We start from the raw sequence: 14,835 nt of genomic DNA, 5'->3' as shown, positions 1-14,835 counted from the left end.
CACAAGCTCTGCTGGTACAAGGTTATAAACTGTGCCCTCAGCAGAAATCCAGCTTCTTTTCATGGTATCACTAAAATCAACGTGATGAGACCTGTTCAAAGTCTTCTGACTCATTTAAGTACACTATATCCCACAACCTCTTTAGTACATCGAGTACCACTCAGCCAGAGAAATGATGTGGCAAGGCGGTCACATGCTCCTTGTTTAAAATACCTGACACTTGTGTGCAATAGAGGACTAAGCCTTTACTCTAACAGTCAACGCTACCCCGCCTGGGAGAGGAATGCGCAAGATCGGGACCTGCACGATTTCTATCAGTAGGATGGCGGGGCTGCCCGGCCTTCTCCCTCTCTCTTTCTTCCTCTCCATCACAATTCACCATGGCTCCTCTTTGTACTCTTGTCTTCAGATACTTGCCGTTCCCCCACTACCTATCTTCAGCAAGAGGAGAGAAGGCAAATCCAAGTGGTCCTGTGGCTAGTCTTTTCCTGCTCGTGCATAATCTATAAGAGGCTGGTGGCAGAGACGAGGGGCCGGGCTACCACTCGGCTGCACGCACCTACCGCAGCAAACCCTACCTCTCCCACGAGAGACTGCAGGGAGCCGTGAAACAGGCGATAGTTCTATCAGACTTGCTGCTGCTACCTTCTGTGTCAGGATCCTTGAGAAGGGGAGAGGGAAATGGGCACCTGTGATAAACTGCCTGGGTTTATGTGACTGCCAAGAAATGTTTAAAACGCAGAGGGTGAGGCCCAGTGTGCAGTTCTGAGATAATGCCTAGGATTTATGGTCCTGGCAAAGCTCTGGAATCCTGCCCCACAGACTCTCTGAACTTGCAGCAGAAAACGCGTCCAACACCCCCTGCTTCCTGTGGATCCAGCTGACACTGTGCGAACACAGACCATCATGGAGCACTGAGACAACCGGCTGAAGGGAGCAAGCCCTCCACATTCTTTGCCTTTTTTGGTTAAGAGCAGCAGGCCAGACCTGACATGCTGCAGATGAGCTCTGAGATAAGAGGGTTAGAAATGACAGGGACTGACACTGTGGTGACCTTTCTACAGGAATTTCATTTTCAAAACAAAATTATAAGCTTCTCCTCTAACCAACTCCTATAAGAAATACTGATCAAAATGTAAACATTGTCAGATCTATTTTTTTTTCTGGCCAGGAAGTATTTATGTAAGAAAAATTAAGTTAGAAAGAACATCACAGGCAAGGGCTTGATTTGATGAGACAAGATTTCCAGTATCAAGACCAATGTTTTCCTTTATCTGGCCCGGTTGAGCTATAGGACATATGGTATATAAAAACCACCCACTGCTCAGCTACTCCCAATTAAGAGTCATAAAGGGTTATTATGCACGAAGAAGTTTATGAAGGGCCCTGTTTTAAAGGTGACCCACCATACCGAATTTAAGTCAAAGAACTGCTTCATCACATGAAGACTGAGAGCCATGCAGAAAGGGGAAGCTGCCCCTCACCCTAAAATGATTTCACACCCTGAAGTCAGACCTCTTCATCCAGCCAGGAGGCTTATTACTTCTCGCCAATAAAGCTCAGAGGAGCTACACTTAGAAATCACAGCCTCTGCTTAAACTACAACACTTCTCTTTCTTTCCGTCGTTTTTTTAGGGAAAACACAGACATCTTCAGACTGAAATGAGAATGCCGCTCTTAACCTCTCTTCAAGAATCTACGCAGGAAGAAAAAGCCGTAAGTGATGGGCACCTCTCCCCCAGCCAGCTCCCCGCTCCCACATGACTCAGTGGCAGCTGCAACATTTCAAAATGATACATTCTAGGGTGTCGCAGCAGGGTTGGAGCTGCTGAGTAAGATGCTGGGGAAGACAGAAGAAAAGGAGGAAGTTGTGGCTCCAGCTCCAGTGCTCACGGCCTCTCGTCTCCATTACTAAACCCATAAAAAAGGTAAACACAAAGTATTTCCCAGAAGGGAAAATGACAAAATGGCTACAATTAGAGGAATGTTCTCTGAGCGATCCAACCCATCCATTGGAGAAGTCAAATGGGAAGGGGCTTCACAAACTTGGAACTATACCACAATGTGTCTTCAGGGTATTTCTTTCTCCCCAGCAGACCCTCTACACAAAAGGTTCAAGGGAGCTTCTACTGCTACAGCAAAATCTCCCCCCCTTTTTTTTTCTTTAAAGATTTTACTTATTTATTTGAGAGAGAGAGAGAGAGAGAGAGAGAGAGAGCATGAGAAAGGGGAGGGTCAAAGGGAGAAGCAGACTCCTGCCAAGCAAGGGGCCTGATGCAGGACTCCATCCTGGGACTCCAGGCTTATGACCTGAGCCAAAGGCAGTCGCTTAACCAACTGAGCCACCCATGTGCCCCAGAAACTCCCTTCTGACAGGGATTTGCAGAAGCAAGAGAAGAAGAATAAAAAGACAGTGTCTATATATAATGAAAATTAATAAAAATGAAACAAAAAAAGTGAATTTTAGGACTGGGCAAATTTCCCAACTTTAATGTAATCATAAAGCTAAATATTTACGGTTTAACGGATGTCCATAAAATGCTTTAAAAAGGATTTATTTTGGGGCATCTGGGTGGCTCAGTCAGTTTAGTGTCCGACTCTTTTTTTTTTTTTTTTAAGATTTTTATTTATTTATTTGATAGAGAGAGATCACAAGTAGGCAGAGGGGCAGGCAGAGAGAGAGGGGGAAGCAGGCTCCCCGCTGAGCGGACAGCCCGAAGTGGGGCTCAATCCCAGGACCCTGAGATCATGACCTGAGCTGAAGACAGAGGCTTAAACCACTGAGCCACCCAGGCGCCCCTAGTGTCCGACTCTTGATCTCGGCTCAGGTCTTGATCTCAGTCATGAGTCTGAGCCCTGCAAGGGAAAGATTTAAGAATGCACCTGGGTCCTCCAAAGAGAGAGAGAGATTTATTTTAAAAATGTACCTGGGTCCTCCAAAAATGCTTACATGCATACCACGGGTCCCTCATTACATAAAACCAGGTAAAACCATGATACTAGTACAAGAAGAACTATTTACTATTTATAGTTAAGTATTTTTCTTTGGGGCGCCTTGGTGGCTCAGCTAGTTAAGCGTCCGGCTTTTGATTTCAGCTCAGGTCATGATCTCAGGGTTGTGCGACTGAGCCCCACATCTGGCTCCAAATGGAACGTGGAGCCTGCTTAGGATTCTTTCTCTCCCTCTCCCTCGGCCCCTCCCCTCCATTCGTGCTCTCTTTCAAAAAAGTAAATGAGTTTTGGGTTTTTTTTTAAGTCAAATGTCAAAAAATCTAAGTTTTATGCAAATAACAAAGCCCCCACAAGCTCGCCTCCTTAACAACCATTTTTATGGAAAACCAGGTTACCGATGTTGTGCAAACATCAGATATGCAGGCCTTCCAATCGTTTCTCCTTCTGAGCCAATTGCTGACAGAATCAAGTCTTCCTGGAGGGCAGCTAAGAAGCAAAGGGTAGAAAGGCAAAGGACAGTTCCCACATGGAATAATTTTAGGCAATATTTATTATAATTTTAAGTGCTAGTGGGTCTGCCTGGGGCAAGGCAGCGTGTAGACTACTGCACTGCAACTGGATATAGTTTTCTCTACGAGGAATGAAAAGAGCAATTTCTTTCCATAAGCAAAAAAAAAAAAAAAGAAAGAAAGAAAGAAAGAAAAACAGGAGGGAAATAACGTTTCCTGGCTCCTCCAAAAGACTAAGGGTATATCGCCTCTCTCCCACCAGGAGGTTGCTGTGATGGAAAATATGGAATCAGAAAATCCAAGTTCAAATCCTATTCTACCACTTGCCTGTGGTGCACCACAGAACACCTTGCTGAACGAGGCATCCTTACATTTAGGATGGGAACGGACACCCTGCCTGCACCAGAGGTGATGCCAGATCTGAATGAGACCAGGTACACGCTAAACTGTTCAGTGTGAATCAGCACATCTCAGGGGGAAAAGAACCACCACCACTCCCACGTTTTTGTGTTATAAGCAGTCCTTAGTCTTCCTGACATACATATTCAGAAAAGCCATGCAGAACGGAAGAAAAAGAAAAGTGCCAATGGGATACAAAGATCCATCCTCTTACAAGCCATCTGAGTATGTCCTGAAAATTTGACACCTTTACTAGAAGTTGGTTTGAGCCAATGAAAGAGCCTCTGGGGGCACCTGGGTAGCTCAGTCTGTTCAGCGTCTGACTTCGGCTCAGGCCATCGTCTTGCAGAGCCCCACACTGGGCTGCTCTGTGCTCAGCAGGACCCTCTCTTCCTCACCGTGCTCTAATAAAATCTTAAAATAAAAAAAAATAATAATAATAAAGCCTTCAACCTCCAAGCCCATGGGTAGAAAAGTAACATACTTTTCTGTCTGGGTAATACTGAAGTCCAGTCCCATCACTCTAAAGGCCGAGAGAGAGGAAGAAATATGTCTAAGCAATAAAATCTAGATCTCACAGGAGCATCATCAATGTGAAAGGAATCCCCCTAGCAAAGACACAGCGTCTGACCTAGCCTAGAGATGAACTCAGTCGCAACCGTACCTGCCACCTGAGATGAAGACACTGTGTCGAGCATGAGAGGGATGGGGATGACACAGTGACAATCCAGACAGGATTTTATGGTCTGGTCAGGGAAATAACGAAATCATCCATAAACAGAGTAACAAACCATGTGGTGCTCTGTAGGAAGAAGACAGGGAGAAAGGACAGTATTCACGGGAGGAGGGAGGGAGAAACCTGGTGTTACAGGGTAGGGTCTCGGGGAAATATCGTTTGACATGGAATATAAATGATGAAACAGGAATCAACAAGGTAAAGAGCAGGAAGGAAAGCGGGCAGAGTGTTCTAAACAGGGGGAGCAGTACATATAAAGTCGGAGACCGGATAGGCCAGCACAGACAAAACGCAGTGGAATGTGTTAAGAGATCGAGCTGACGAGGTCAGCAGGGGCAAACCATGCTGGGGGGGGGGGGGGGGGGGGGGGGGAGGGGCATGGAGCATGCGGCAGGAACTGGCAAGGATTTGAGCTTCTATTCCCGGAGCCAGGGGCAGCCATTTCAATGTCTATACAGGGGAATGACCTGCTCAGGGCTGCCATGTGAAGAAGGAGTCACAGAACACAGAACAAACACAGGCGGGTCTGCCACGAGGCTACTACAGGTGAGCAGGGGAAGAGTGGTGGCAGTGGGGGCTAAGGCGGTGGGTGTGGAGACACACAGGAAGAGAAGGGGACAGATTCAAGAAAAACAGAAGTGAAAATCAAAGAGGCTGTCAGGCAGCGGTGCAGCACAGGGGCTGAGGGAAAGACTGGGACAAGAGGAGGCTGAACTGACCCATCTTGGAGGCCGGATGGACAGGGAGTGACACTGGATGAGCTCTGGTGTCCACTTTTGACAAATGGCCATGCCATTCTCCAAGAAAGGGAAAGAGAAGGAAAGGAAAGGTTAGAAGAAGAGGACAGTCTGTCTTGGCCATATGACATCTGAGATGTCTGTGGAAGTAAGATAGATGGGTCTGAAGCACAAGGCAGGGTCTGGGCTAAAGATCTAGATTTAAGCCATCGGCACGCAGGTGGGAGCTGAAGCCACTTTGTGTGTCACGCAAGGACAGAATGAGAAAAAGGCTAAAGGAATACCAACATATATAGGGCGGGGTTGGAGAAAAGCTTACTAACACACAAAAAAATAAAGACTGGAACAGAACCCAGAGAAGGAAAACACATAAAGGGTAATGAACAGTTCCAGAGCTCCAGAGAGGCCCCAAAAGAGCAAAGGAAACAAAAGACAGTGGGGGGTGGGGATAGGTATCTTGGCATCTGAGTCTGGACCCAGTGGTGGCAGACTCTGAAGATGGCCACTTGAGCAGAATGTAGATATGCATGCCAAGCTGCAGTGGGTTCAGAAGTAAAGGCAGCGAGGGAAAATCAGCTCGGTGGAAAGGGACAGTAAGAGTGTGCCCATGTGAACGTTGCTGTTCTGTTTAATATTAGAGAAGCAAAGCATGCTACCTGTGGAGAAGAGCACCTGTAGCCAGTCTACTGGAGAATTCTTTGCCAGAAAGGAAAATAAAGTGCCCCTGAAGGCTCCATGTGATAAGAAAAGGCAGGTTCCAACATTTTCAGGGTAGACAAGTGTTAGTAGAGCCCATCTGCCGCAGGTGAGGGTAACATCGCTGTTTTATAAATGACAAACCACCCCAAAGATTAAAGGCTTCGAGGACCACTGGCCTCAACAGAGAATGCCAGAGAAAGCCTGGAATGTTGACTACAGATCCTCATCACTGCTCTGTAACTGGGGTAAAGGATACCCACGGGAATAACTCCCAGCAAGTCTATGCAAGTCTATGCCTCAAAGAACAGAAACATGATGAGCAAAATAAAAGGACCCAGAAAAGCACCAAATACATCATCCCAGACATTTTGAAGAAAAAGTGGACCGAGTCCATTAATCACATCCAAACCCCAAGAATGCTCAGAAGGCTGCTGGTAAATTTTTGTTGAGTGTAAAATTGCAAAGTTACCCTGCTTAAAGTTCTCCAAGTACTTAATGAATGGATTAAGCAAGAGAGTTGTCCACACTTTTTCCTGAAGGTATTTAAGGAATCTGAATAAGGGCAAAAACAAGGAGGCTTGCGAAGTCGTAATGACAGCTGGTATCTTCCCCTCTTCACAGGAAGCACGTCACACCTTTGGGAGCTCATGGGCTTCATTTGCAAAGGTTTCATTCTGCCTCCTGATTACAACCAAGAACACTTTTAGCTGTAATTGTAGGAAAAGACTTTCTAATCTTAATTCAAGCCCTGTATCTTATAGAGGATAAAAACAGAAGTCAGAAATGGAACTTCCAAGATTGCAAAGTATGACACAATCCAATTTTATTTTCTACAAAAATTGCCAATTGAAGTGGGTGAAGGCCTACCTTACAGTAGTAGGAACATTCCTAAAGACTAAAATAGATCTCTGCTCAAAATGATACGCATCCATTGAGTCAGACATTTAGACACTAGGGCTCAAATTTCTGTAATCTGAACCTGCTCTCAAAACGATGCTCCCTCAAGTCAGTGTTATAATAAGAAGTAGCTGCTATTTCTCACGGCTGTTTCATATGTAAACATAACTTAAAACCCAAAAGAGAGCCCCATTTGTCTAACTAAACTATTCAATGCTCATTTCTTCACGAAACAATGATTAATGCTTAACTTGGGGATGGATATCTGTACGTCCTATCTATCTAGCTCTACAGCTCTATGAAGTGCCAGGCTGCCACAGATGCTTTGGAAGAGCAAGAACTCCTAAGGTAGGAAAGCATATTAGTGGCAAAGACCTTGAAATATATAAACTTAAGCATACTTAAAAGACAAGCAGGCATCTACACATACACACATAATCCATTTTTTGAAACTTACAGGAAGCAAATACTCCCATACTGGAAGTTAGCCCAAAGTAAAAACAAAAACAAAAACAAAAAACCAGAAAACCAAAAAACATACTCAATAAAAATAATCACTGATTATCTAACTATAGTGTTCAAGCAACCATTTAAAATGTTTACATGAGTTTCTGTTAATAAGTTTAAAAAAAAAAAAGCATGACAGAAAATTGTCCATGTATTATGATCACTTTAATTTTAAAATTGTAGAAAAAGAGTGCCAGGAGGGCTCAGTTGGTTGAGCATCTGGCTCTTGGTCTTGGTTTGGGGGCTACTGGGTCATGGTCTCAGGGTTGTGGGATCAGGCCCCGTGTCAGGCTCTACACTTAGCTCAGAGTCTGCTTGGCCCTCTCCCTCTGCTCCTTTCTTGGCTCACTCTCTCTTCCTCTCAAATAAATAAATGCAATCTTTAAAAATATATATAAATATATATATATGGAAAAATAAAGGAAATATACCAAAATCAAAAGTTCTCTGGGTAGTGAGATTATAATTTTTTTATACTTATTTTCTAAGCTTCTCTGTGATGTGCTTGTAATAAGAAAAACAGAAATAAAGAACCAATAGTTGAATAAGAATGAATGTTCTAGCAGGCAAGCAGTGACTAGAGGCCCAGATGCTGTTTTGACTTAACATGTATATGTACTTTGTAAATACAAAGAAGTAGTGCTACACACACCAGCTGAAACTCAGCAGAGCTATTTTGGAAAACAGGAGGAATCGCCAAAAGTTGGGCTATAAGTATCGAAATGATGCTATGACTAAACGTATGGAATTCCAGCTGGGAGAGCTTTGAAATCATGTCAGTTCTTTAATGTGAAGCCTCAAGTGTTGGCGAACCATGCCCTTAGGTCGCCAAGTAGAGTGAAGTACATTAGAACAGTTATAATGAGGCATTCTCCGCCCCACTTCACAAGATAACATTTAAAAAAAATACACACATGAGCACCTACCCACTCCCCTACCCATGTGAGTGCGTGGGTGCATGCAACCTCACAGATAAAAGCTAGAGCTAAAAATCTAACCTGAGTGCAAGGGTTGGCAGCAACTGAAAAGAACGGAAGGACTTCGAGGACACGGCCTCTAAACTCCAAATTACTTGCAGAACCACAAAATTCAAGAAAAGTCCCCACTTGTTGGAAGGAAACTTTGTAGGGGGAGGCTCCCATCTCAAAGCAGGGGTGAAAAAGCAGGGGGCGAGCCACGAGCTGCTGTGTGGGGAAGGATGTGAGCGCGAACCCTCTGTGGGGGTCCCTGGAGCAGCGTAAGCAGACTGACCTTTTCAACAATGGCTGGAACAGCCCCTGCGACTCTAGGGAGGAAAAGAATCATCTGCTAAGGAAGGGCAGCGAGTGTAGAGGGCTGCGAGCAGGTGGGGCCAGGCTAGGCAGGGCTGTGGGAGGCAGTCTAGGAGGGGGCCTCTCGGCTCCCAGGGGAACACTGCAGGTGATGACTAGGGTCAGGAGTCAGGAGATTAGGGTTTTGGTTCTCACTGACTTCCTTTGTGACCCTGAACTCCTCATAGACATTCTGAGCTTTGTTTTCTCATCTAAAATGAGGATTAGATCACCGGCTCCCATCTGCCCTTACTGGAACGGACAATGAGACACTGCCTTTGAATATCGTGAGAAAAAGAATTTACTCCAAAGTTGACAAAAAATGGATTTATCTCCACCTATTGCCTATCCCATTATTGAAATAAATGCTTTTAACCATATGTACCCTGCAGGGAGGGGGCCGATGCTGCCAAAAACAACAGATGGCCATCAGTTTGGTTTAGTACCTTCTCAGCTGCAGCCAAAGAATTTCTCAAGTTGTTATAACCAAACTGCAAACAGAAATACGAAGAGTCACAAGGCAATGTTAGATCCTGGGCCATTTCCCCCTTCCCAGCTGTGCTGTCTGAAGTAGAAGGCTCTACTCCCGAGTATTCGTTATGGCCAAGGGGGAGGTGCCAAGCTGGGGAGAAGCAGCAGCTCCAAGTTCAATGAGCCAATCACCCTCACGCCCCCACAGCATGTACAGTCAGTCACAGCCAGAAGGGTATGTAGAACCTTGGTGGCAGAGCTGGCTCTCTCAAACCTTAAAAAGGTCTTCTCAGAGGCCACTCGGAAATGCTTCATTCAACTATTTTAATCCCCCTACAGAAGATGGCATTCTTCTAAAACAAGGTTCTTGGGGATTATTGCAATGATTCAACTTTGGTTGCTCTTCTGTGTAGGATGCCTTCCAGTTGCTGACCTGATGGAATCAAATTTAAAATAAACAAAACAACAACAAAGGAAAACACAAACCTGGTGGAAAGTTACCAGATGTCTGCCTTGGATTCTATTCCTGGTCTGTGGCAAACTCCCTTCTCTGAGTCTGAATTTCTTCAGAAGTCAGATTCCACGATGTCTAAGGTTCCATCCAGCTCAACAGTTCTGTTAACGACTTATATCCAGGCCTCAATGTGCCACTTCATTTTGAGCAAAGAGTGAGGCTGTCTGTCATGGCTGTGCCTTGGTGGCTTTGCTGAGCACACATCCATCTGTATGCACGCTCCGTAAACATTGGGGTACACATACCTACTAAAAGGCGGCACACACTAATGCCCTCTCCTGTGGTCCCTGGTATTCATGGCACCTAAATGTAGCCTTTGTATTGGCAAATGCACCAGTTAGCGGGCCTCCCGCATTCTTTCTTAAATTCTGCAGCAGAAATTTTAAAAGATCTAAGTAAACAGAAAGAAATCTTGTGTTCATGGATTGGAAGTTAAAAATGTTAAAATGGCAATAGTTCCCAAAACAATCTAGAGATACAGTGTGATTCCTATGAAAGTTCCAATGACTTTTTTTTTTCCCCCAGAAATGACAACCAAACACTAAAATGTGAATGAAAATAGCCGATATATTATGGTAGTAAAACAGCGAGTACCTGCTCCTTTTCGATTATTTCCTCCATTGTTTGTACAAACAGATCTCTGTTCCCTCCCTCTGTTCATTCCCCTTCTCCCCACATGCCCTGATCACTCAGACGAACACACCCACATCGTGCTTTTATCCAAACTGACAAGACAGGAAGTCCATCCGACCCATTCTGACATGGTTTATGAGCTTCTAACACACAACTGGAGTAACAGTCACCTCTGTCTACCAGAAACAAACTTTCCCTTTGCTCTAAGATCTGAAGTCTGAAGGCTTTTCTGGTGCCTTTGGCCTCACCTTTTTGATTTAGCTTTCTTCTGTACCCTCCAAACTTCTCAACCACTTCGAGGCGACCATTGTGCTTCCTTCCACATGCCCTCCTTCCCATTTCTAGATTTTCCCACATTCGTGACAAAAGTGTTGCAATAGATGTGAAGCGGCCCCCTTCTAACCTTGCCTGGAGTTTAAGGGGAAGGCTGAAGGCCAACGTCACTATACGTCCAGAAACAGAGGCAAAAAAACCCAAAAGAATGGGTAAAAAACAAAACCCCGTCATCTCAAAATGAACCATGGTTCTACTTAAAGGGGGAAAAAGCACAAACGAGAAAAGCCATAGGAGTTTCTATCAAAAAGTCACCTTTCTTTACCACAAATTAAATCAGACTTGTCAAACCTTTTCACCCAACCACAATAAATAAATAAACCACCAAAAACAAAGAAAAAGAGTACATTGACTGATGGAAATTCCACACACAAATATTTATTGAGAAAAATTCTGTTCCTGGCACTCCAAGAGCCTAAGACCACAAAGGCCAGCAGACTTCAGAAGATCTGCTGAAGGGTATTTCAGGGTTCAGAAACTGCCCATGTGTTTAATAATTCTCTCATATTGTAAATAAACTTCTGACCAAATTAGTGTAGTTATTACTCAGAGAGTGAGCTATGATATTCCCCTTACTTCTCACATTCTAACTCTCCATTCACTGCTGTTTCTCCCCCAGTAGAGTGTGAGCTCCTTGAGGGAAGACAGCACACCTTGCTCATCTTTGGACATCTGGCTGGCGCCGGCTGTGTGGACTTTATTCAGGAATAAGCAGCTCCTTAAATAGTACAGAGCCTGGTTCCCACTGGAGCACTGGGGCACTTCCCTCCCACTGCTTCTGGTTTTTTGTTTTTTGTTTTTTTTCTTCACACATTTGTCTGTTCCGGTCTGGCTTTCCCATTTATAAACATATTTCTCTTCTTCACTTGCGATTTCCTTTTACGAAAAGCCTTTTATTACCTTCCAGGAAGTTGGGATTTGACCTTAAACCACAATCAGAGTGGCCCACTGCCTCCTTAATCTACATTATGTATAATCCCCTGGTTTGCTTTTATGTTCACTGAAGCTGTTCATGACTTCCTTGAGGGCAGAAACACAATCTCTCTCTGTGAGCCGTAACTGCCCCCTCCTACATGCCAGCACCTAAATCATCCTTGGCTCCAAATCATCACATTCCCTATTCCAAAGCTTAGGAGCCACCCAGAAATCAAACATAAGATTCTTAAGTGAAAGACAAAAAGGTATGCTTGTTACATGAAGGAAGAGATGAACTTAAAAAGGGGAGTGAAGAGGGGGAGGAGGCAAACTTATCTGTTAACAAATTAGAACTTTGGGAAGAAAACAAGCTCTCAAGCAAATCATTACATTTCCAGAGTTCTAAGAATTCCATGTTCATACATTAAAGGTAATGACAGGATTAAAAAAACAAAAGATTTGATTTACATTCTGATATGGCAATTTTAAAACAAGGACTACGAGTGTTACAGTGAATGTTAAAAGGACAAGCATACTTGACGACAGCCCTCCTCAACAAGAGACTGCGAGGCCTGAAAATGATTCATAGTGGTAACGCATCACCTTTCAAGCGGCACATACTTTTCAAGTTTTGCCATCGCCATAAGGGTATGGTAGAGTGAGACCAGTCTGTTCCCGAATAGGAGAGAAAAATCATAAATTCTAGAGAGCAGCCAGCAAACATGGTTAAAGAAAAAAACAAGCCAGGGGCGCCTGGGTGGCTCAGTGGGTTAAGCCTCTGCCTTCAGCTCAGGTCATGATCCCAGGGTCCTGGAATGGAGCCCCGCATTGGGCTCTCTGCTCAGTGGGGAGCCTGCTTCCTCCGCTCTCTGCCTGCCTCTCGCCTAGTTGTGATCTCTGTCTGTTAAGTAAATAAAATCTTAAAAAAAAAAAAAAGAAAAGAAAAAAACTAGCCAGATCTCAACATCTTACATTGTATCTAGTCTTTTGTTTTTAAACAAGCAAATTTAGCTTCATCTTTACAGTGAATGGTTTTATTCAAGTGGCTAAGTGACATGGTTTGAGAAAAGAAAGGACCTTTAGCTCAGAATCTGTACTTTCCAGCAATGGTAGACTCCTGTTCTGATTCTTTTTTTTCCTGTTCTGATTCTTAAGCAATGGAACCCCCAATGCCCCAATGCCCAGATGAGCACAGGAATTTGGACTGTAGCTACAGAACAGACCCAAATCTCTAATCCATCTCCGTGCTTAATGACCTTTCATAGCATCTCACAAACCACTGGTTCCAAAGAAACCAGAATGATCCCCCAAGAAAACACAGGGAGCCAAGTGCAACTGTGAGGAAGGGAAATAAAGAGTTAATCCACTCTACCAACCCAATCTCCTTCTCAAAGACTCTGTCCTCTATGGTAGCTTGCCATGTTCCACCCAACAACAGCTGCTCATGATAATCAATGTCTGACAGATCAGAGAAAGCCCTTAATGTGTCGCCGAGGGGCAGTTCAACAGATGGCATGGTGACTTACAACCAGAATCATTAATTACACTCTCTTATTAGTCCCGGGGCACAGTGCTGAAAATGCTTCCTCAGTGAAAGATGAGCATTTCAGATAAATGACCGTCTGGTATTGCCTGTGAAACTCCCTTTAGGATTTCTGGTCAGTGTCGATTTCTAAATCTAAGCCATCCTACTTTCATGACCATTTCCCATCTTCCACTTCCAGACTGGCTCATCAAGATCCCCCAACCCCTACCCAGCCCTGCTCTCGAAATCACTGCAGGTAAGGATAGGGTCAAAAGTGCCCGTCGATGCTTGCCCGCCTCAAGTCGCTAACTGCGTGGAAAGGCAAAGACGGTAATCTCAGCCACAGGACTAGCTCCGTTTCCCTCCCTCTGTGTCAGAGAACATGTTTCTTGAGTACAGGGGTGGGTGGGGAAGGGGGGACTATCCCCTCCCGCGGTACCTACTCTGGGGCTTCCTGTGATATAGAACAGATTCTCTGACTGAAAAGTGTCCTGACCCCTGAAACCGCTAGCAGCGTGGGGCAAGCAAAGGTTCCCAAATGTCCACACCGCTGGCTGTGTTACGCAAGCACTGATGTAAAACCACCATGTACTTAATTAAGAAGCCAAATAAATGCAGGTTAAGGAACTAGTTCTAAAGCCCCTCCCCAAGGGCATTCAGGCTAATGTCAACTCAGGGTAGAAAGTAGCACCTTCTCAGCAGTTTGAGAACTGGACTCCATAAGCACTACTGTGAAGTTTTAGAACTGACTGCAGACAGAGCTGACAGGCAGACTACTTTCTGGCTTTAACCACGGCTTACGGGTCAGAAATTTCAATATAACCTAAAAGGAAGACAATTTTAAGTATTTTCCAAATCCTAACAAAACACATGCTTCGGTTTTGCCAACCACCTGTTCGTTTTGTACCTCGGTCTACAATTTTTAATGTGAGTTCAAACTAAAGTAGTATTAAGATCCTAAATGCTTTAAGGTTTCAATGCTTCTTGCATTCCGGTTTGTTCTTTCTTGGACACACAAAAACAAGACTTGTTTTCAACTTGGTTCAAATGACTACAATATCGGGTGGATCTTCTCAACTCATTATGTTTTTAAAAGACAAAAAAAAAAAAAAATGTTAATGAAAGCACAAAGAAACCTCTTGCTGTGGACTATAGGAAGGGAAACTTGGGCAGTCTGGGTCCGCCTCGGCAGGTACTCACTTCTAGTTTTTTCTCCTTTTCTGACAGAACATCTTTCTGGTTCTGGGTGTACTCCACCAGCATCCGAGCCAGCTGGCGCCGGTCTTCCAGTTCTGCCGCCAGACGCCCGTTATATTCTGCTAGTAACAGACATGCTTCATCTACCGTTTTTGAAAGACGTTCAGCTGCCTCTTTGTCTATGTACAAATGAGAGCAAAAAACAGAGACAATATAGAAATCACACAGGCATGATTGCAAACATTTCTGGGGGAGGCTAACAGTTTCTCTCCCAATGTAGAGAGTCCAAGAATAAGCCAGAACCTGTAGACAAACAATGGATGGGCTGACAGAGAAATCCAAAGGCACTCACTCCTGTTAACAAGACAGGACATCTCTGAATTACCCGATGTGAGGCAACTGTAAAAGGAGGGGAATCTTGCAAAGGATTTCTAAACGCCTATTCCTGAAAAAGCTCTATAGACAAAACAAACAGAAAGAAATATTTAAGGTCATAGTCAT

The 14,835-nt window shown here is 44.3% G+C and overlaps 1 protein-coding gene across 1 annotated transcript in view; it reads right to left on the bottom strand.

Annotated features, from left to right (window-relative positions):
• The window catches only part of RPRD1B (regulation of nuclear pre-mRNA domain containing 1B), a 50,502-nt gene that overhangs the window by 7,545 nt on the left and 28,122 nt on the right, over positions 1 to 14,835 (bottom strand). Inside the window, exon 6 of the mRNA XM_059406986.1 lies at positions 14,338 to 14,513. Coding sequence (XP_059262969.1) covers positions 14,338 to 14,513 — 176 coding nt within the window. The remainder of the gene's footprint in view (positions 1 to 14,337; positions 14,514 to 14,835) is intronic.

This window comes from Mustela nigripes, chromosome 7, assembly GCF_022355385.1.
Source record: "Mustela nigripes isolate SB6536 chromosome 7, MUSNIG.SB6536, whole genome shotgun sequence".
Taxonomy (NCBI): Eukaryota; Metazoa; Chordata; class Mammalia; order Carnivora; family Mustelidae; genus Mustela; species Mustela nigripes.
Note: the sequence above shows the minus strand (reverse complement) of the source record. Positions and strands in the feature narration are given on the sequence as shown.